Below are 6,570 nucleotides of genomic sequence, written 5' to 3'. Positions count from 1 at the left end.
AATAGGCAAATCATTTTACATCCACATTATATCTTATGTAAGAGCTGGACATAAAACAAGTGGGCTGAAAGTGTGGGACATGATGTGCTTTATCCTGGCTTCTCTCTTGTACTTTCCATGGACCTGAACCTTCGGTTTCCATTCTGCCACAGGCAGCCTTTCAATAGGGCTGATGCTGGCTGCAGGACTGAAAATTGATTTGCAAAGGTAAAGAAAGGGTGGTGGGGTGGAAGGAAAGAAGAGGTCAGGATCAGCGATCGGGTCCGGGTCTGGAAAGGAGATATGTCAGACCATGTGATGGTAGGCAGGGGAGGAGGGGAGGAAGGCAGGTAGGCAGAAGGGCTGCATGCGATTGATTATTAATCACAATAAAAATTTTTAATCACAATTAATAATGCATTATATGTGATTAATGTGCATCCCTACAAAGTACATAAAATTTCTTGATTTTTATTGCCTCATCCTGTACATCTCAACTTTACCCTTGCTCTGCTCAAATTATACCCCAGGAATATGCCTCCACGTATTCAGCCAAATAATTTTGTAATAGTCCATTTCTGCATGTAATGCATGTTAAACATGTAAATGCTTTATAAATTTAACCAAAATGCTCACATCAAAGTCAATATGATAGTCACTCATTTGGCTGACAGTAAGAGGTGGGGAGTGATTGACAAACACCCATGTAATTTCCCCCACGTGAACAAGGAGATCTTGTCTCCCTGTCCATACCTCCCCCCTGCATTCTTCATTGCTGATTAGAGGACACCCTTCACCCCCATTTGTTTGCTGTTAAACTTAAGTTACAAGAAGTGCAATGCAAAACCCAGGTAGCACAAACATGCAAATTCCTAGCATGGTTACGAACCATTATCCCAAATATCTGTGCAGCCATAGAGTATGTTTTAAAATGTCAGTTAATAAGAGGATTGTGTCCCATATACACCAAATCGAATGCCTTCTCTCCTGATTGTACTGGCCCAAACTGTTTTCCGATATGGAGTCCGCTTGCTCTGTTCGTGTCATGTTATCTGTGTTTTCAGTAAACAGTGTGAGCATCTTGGGCTTGTCCTGGTGTGGCTGGACGTGCAGAAGCAACTAAAGAAAAACAAAGAAACACAAGGTTTTAGATAATATTTATTTCGATTTCTATCCCGTTCTCCCAGCAGCTCAGAACGGGTTACAAGTAGACATTCACAATCGTTTGAAAACAGACTAGTCATGACAACAAATAGGTTACAGTAGAGAATAGAGCTTATTCTAGAGACCAGACTGGTCATAGCGAAGAGTACTAGGAGAAGTATATTGAGAAGGCAGTTTTTAATGGCCCAATTGACGGAAGAGGAAGGACTTTACTGCTCTGCGGAAGGTCGTGAGTCTAGCAACCTGATCTGTGTGAATAGTTGGTTCCATAACTGAGGCAGGACATGGCTGTAGGATCGTTTGTACACCGTACTCATTCGGAGGGATCTCCCTGCAGGAATGCTGAGTATTTGTTCTGCTTTGGAGCGGAGGGGCGATTAGGGGTGTATAGGTGTAGCTTGGATGCTATGTAGGCTGGGGGTTTTTGTAGAATCTCTTGTGTGTCATGACCAGGGCTTTGAAGATGCATCGCTTTTTGACTGGTAACCAGTGAGCTGCATAGAGCATACCTATCTCTGAATAATTATTCCATGTTTCTAATAAAATGTACATGGTAATTTTACAACAGGCTACCAAAACTGGGTGAAAGCTACCCTGATTTTAAAAGAGATTTTCCCTTTTAAAATTTACCCATAGGAAATATATGTACACATTGACATCTGCTCAGAAGCCCATGCAACGTCATCTTTTTAATTTATGCACTAGCACGTGTATTTGAAATGGGATCGTGGGCCAAAATAGTTTGGTATAAGTTCTAAGCTATGATGTGCATCTAATTTGTCAAGGTACTGCAGGATGTTGACTATTGTAATTATTATTACAATGCAACTCTATGAGCTATTTTCATTCTATGGAGATGTGATCTTTCAGTTGTATCTCTCCTCACTTCTCTCTCCTTATACACCTCCCAGAGAACTCCGTTCCTCAGATAAGCTGCTCTTAACTTTACTCTTCTCCTCCACTGCCAATTCCAGACTTCATTCCTTTCATCTTCCCTATGCCTGGAATAAATTACCCGAGTTTGTCCGTCAGGCCCTTTCCCTTCCCTAATTTAAAAGCAGACTGAAAACCCACTGTTTTGATATAGCTTTCAATCCTTAACCCTATTCCACTGCCCTCCAACCCAGCCTGCTGATTATCCATTGCCCTTAATTGTATCTTTGACATCTTGTTTGTCTGTCTTGGCTGTTTAGATTGTAAGCTCTTTCAAGCAGGGACTGTTTTCTTCTTCTTTGTGACTCTGTGCAATGCTGCATGCATCTGGTAGCACTAGGGGGGTTAAAATGGAAATGGGATACACATGTGGTATCTCTAGGGGGGTAAATTCAAGGGTGTGGGGTCGTTAGAGTGGGCAGACTTGATGGGCTATGGCCTTTTCTGCCGTCATCTTCTATGTTTCTAAAAGACTATAGAAATAATTAGTAATAGTAGTATTAATTAATATTTTTTAATAACCAGCTCTGATCAATTCATGAACTATTCATCTAAGATATATATAGTATATAAGTTTATAATTGTTCTTTTTCTGAACCTTGCTCTAATATATGCCTTGTGTTTAATGCAAAATGATCTTTTTGTTGAATTATATTGTGCAAGTGGCATAGAGGGACATTTTCAAACCATACATCCAAGTTCAATTGGATGTCTAGCGCCTTACTTCCAAAACTTGGCAGTAAGAAAATGCCTATTTTTGAAAATCCTCTATCTGTATGTCTAAGTCTAGGTCAGCTCACATCCCGCCCACATTCCACCCTAACCACTCCTCCATATGAACATAAGAATAGCCTTACTGGGTCAGACCAATGGTTCATCAAGCCCAGTAGCTCTGGGCACACAGCAGGATTCAGAGGCCTAAAAGTCCCTGGATATGTTTAAAAAGTCATTTCAATTATTGACACTTAGACAACCTAACTTTTAGATTGTTGAAGTGCTGACTTGGGCAGGGTTTTAGATGTATTTAACTTTCAATTATGAGCCCTAAGGCCCTGATTCTCCAAAAGTGCGTCCCGATTTTAGGCAGCTGTAGGCGTCCTACAGCTGTCTAATCAGCCAATCGGGATGCATGTTTTTAAAAAAAAAAAAATGCTCCCCAGGCAGGCCTCAAGGTGCCTCCGGGAGCCTAGGGAGACCCGCAAGACGCCTAAGCTCGCCTAAGGGCCTTAGGCGAACCTAGGTGGCCCTACGCGTCTCCCTAGTAGAGGAAGAAACCTTAAAATGTAGGCCAGCAAAATGCTGGTCTACATTGTAAGTAGATGCAGCCGCTATACTTATCGCGGCAAGGGATCTCTCTGCCGCTATAAGTATAGCGGGCCGCGGCCTGTCCGATCGGATGCTCCCCCCCCGACACTACCAACCGCCCCCCCCGACACTACCAACCGCCCCCCCCCCCGACATTACCGATCTCCCTCCCACCCCGACATTACCCATCGCTGGCAGGAGAGTGTCCAATCCCTCCTGCCCGAAGACGGCACCCCCCCTCCTGCCCGAAGACGGCACCCCCCCTCCTGCCCAAAGACAGCACACCCCCCCTCCTGCCCGAAGACGGCACCTCCCCTCCTGCCCGAAGACGGCACACCCCCCCCTCCTGCCCAAAGATGGCACCCCCCCGGCACTAACAACCCCCAAACTAACCTGTTCTTCAGGCCAGACGGTTCTTGCCCGTCTAGCCGGTAAGCCCGCCTCGTCGAAATGAGGCGGGCTCGCCCCTTCCCGGCCCATCCCGCCGAAGCCTAAGGTCTGATTGGCCCAGGCTCTAGAAGCCTGGACCAATCAGGCCTTAGGCATAGCGGTTCCGCCCATCCCCACTTAATCTAAGGCCTGATTGGCCAATCAGACCTTAGACTTAGTGGGGATGGGCGGACCCGCTATGCCTAAGGCCTGATTGGTCCAGGCTTCTAGAGCCTGGGCCAATCAGGCCTTAGGCTTCGGCGGGATGGGCCGGGAGGGGCGAGCCCGCCTCATTTCGACGAGGCGGGCTTACTGGCTAGATGGGCAAGAACCGTCTGGCCTGAAGAATGTGTTAGTTTGGAGGTTTGGGGGTTGTTAGCGCCGGGGGGGTGCCGTCTTCGGGTAGGAGAGGGGGTGTGCCGTCTTCGGGCAGGAGGGGGGGTGCCGTCTTCGGGCAGGAGGGGGGGTGCCGTCTTTGGGCAGGAGGGATTGGACACTCTCCTGCCAGCGATCGGTAGTGTCGGGGTGGGAGGGAGATCGGTAATGTGGGGGGGGGGGCGGTTGGTAGTGTCGGGGGGGGCGGTCGGTAGTGTCGGAGGGGGGGCATCCGATCGGACAGGTCGCGGCCCGCTATACTTATAGCGTCAGAGAGATCCCTTGCCGCGATAAGTATAGCGGGCCGTGTCTAATCTAACCTAACCCGATTCTCTAACCAGCGTCTCTAACCAGCGTCTGTAACATGTTTTAGTGTAGGCCGATTCTGAATAGTTCGCCTCTCCCGGGCGTCCTATACAGAATCAGGGCCTAGGTGTCTTGCGGGCCTCGCCTTCAATATAGGCGGCCTGCCTGGGGAGCATTTTTTTAAAAAAACGTGCATCCCGATTGGCTGATTAGACAGCTGTAGGACGCCTACAGCTGCCTAAAATCGGGACGCACTTTTGGAGAATCAGGGCCTAAGTCTCCAGATGGTATACCTTGGAACTAAAGCACCACAATGATTACATTGAATAAAGTCATCTTGATTGGTTGGTATGGGAAGTGACTGATATACATGTATAGACAACAATACTTATCAGTAACAAACCAGAGGTGGGTGGGACAATTAATCCTTAATTCATCAGAGAACCTAGCAGAAGAGAATTAGGTATGTAGGTAGTGTAAGCACAGGGGTGGGAGGTCCTAGGCAACCAGAAATCTGCGAGCTGTGTTAGCTATGAAACCTATCTCCAATGTAATTTTCTATTAAAACACCTTTCTATAACTCTGTTTGTAATAGAGCCTGCCTCCAGACAAGAGGTGGGGGGAGGAGGCTAGCAATAAATGTATATATAGCAGGTTTCCGCCCAATAAATCAGCTGCGCTACTTAATCTGCTGCCTATCCAAGCTTTGGCAATGGAAAATAAACCTTACAGAGCTAATCTACAGTTCAAGAAACCAAGTTAGGAAAGTTTAGAAAAATTAGCAGCACAAAAGACTAGATACAGTATGGAAAGGCTAGAGTCCATTTAAAAAAGCTATCTCCTCTTGTATCTTGTATCTTGCTCCTATGGAGCCATCCAGTAATTGAATTGTCCCCTTAAGCTGTTTGCTTAAAAAAAAAAAAAAAAAAACACCCACACACATATAAGGAAGCATGATTACTTACTGCATGCAGTGCAAGTAAGCCCTTACATCTATTAAAATAATTTATCAGAATGTCATGGTTATCAGATCCACGGCAGAAATGATCTAGCAGTGCCAGCCAGTATCTGCTATAAAATGAATGTAATTCTAAGAATCAGAAGCATCTTCTTTATCTAGGATAGACTTAGGACCTGCAGTTTGCTGAAGTGTTCTAGAATGCCACCAAATTAATTACACACCGGAAAGGTTCATAAAGCTCGGCCAAAAGATAAAAGTTGAAGATAAAAAAATAACTTGAACCTTGAAAAGTGGAGAAAGGACAAATGGACAGCACCCTCTGGAAAGAGAACAAAAGATAGACAGGAAAGAAGAAAAGAAGAGCTGGAATCAACATGCCTGGAAAAATAAATTGCCAAGAAAACAAAGGTAAAAAACCCCAGAAAGTGTTTTATTTTGAATTGCTTGGAAAGAATATGGTAATTTTGAGAAATGTGCATCATAGATTTCCTTTTTTCTGTTGTGGTACAATACCTAGTTTGACTTCTTGGAGTTCTCAATTCAATCTTTGTCTTTATATTTCTAGTTTGTGATCCCTTGTTCTGTATTTGGTGAAGATTTGTCTGTATTTTGCATGTGATTTAGGTGTAGTAGTCTGTTTGCATGTAATTTCTATGTAGAACTCTGTAGCAGTCCCAAGTAGTAAGTGAATGAGTGCTCTAGAGCCCTGTGTAATATTTGTACTGTTGCCTGTTCTTAGGTAGGGTTCATGCAATTTGAATTATAGGAATTAGTGCTACTGTAGTATGATAGGTTTGTTACATGTATACTGAGTTAGGATTATTGTAGGCTTTCTTTTATTTCACATTGGGCCTAGTAGTGAAGAGATTTGGGGCTATTATGCAGATGACATATGAATCAGAATCTATCTATATTTTTTGTATGGTAACTTTCTTGGAGAAAATGTGCTAACTATGATCTGTACCAAAACAACAAGGAAGTAGGGTATATAATACCAATACAAGAAACACCCCACAATAAAGGCTGAAAAAACCACTCAGAATGAAAGAAAAAGCCTCAGGATATATGCCCTACCTACCTTCAACCACATCATCGGCATAAAAAAACTTTCATTCAAT

General features: G+C 44.4%; 1 protein-coding gene across 1 annotated transcript in view; it reads right to left on the bottom strand.

The window, feature by feature from the left end:
* Window positions 1-356: 356 nt before the first annotated feature.
* SEL1L3 (SEL1L family member 3) overlaps window positions 357-6,570 on the bottom strand; it is a 122,424-nt gene continuing 116,210 nt past the window's right edge. Inside the window, exon 24 of the mRNA XM_033948101.1 lies at window positions 357-1,098. Within this exon, the coding sequence (XP_033803992.1) occupies window positions 1,040-1,098 (59 nt within the window). The 3' untranslated portion in view covers window positions 357-1,039. The remainder of the gene's footprint in view (window positions 1,099-6,570) is intronic.

The sequence above is a fragment of the Geotrypetes seraphini genome, chromosome 1, assembly GCF_902459505.1.
Source record: "Geotrypetes seraphini chromosome 1, aGeoSer1.1, whole genome shotgun sequence".
Lineage (NCBI taxonomy): Eukaryota > Metazoa > Chordata > Amphibia > Gymnophiona > Dermophiidae > Geotrypetes > Geotrypetes seraphini.
Note: the sequence above shows the minus strand (reverse complement) of the source record. Positions and strands in the feature narration are given on the sequence as shown.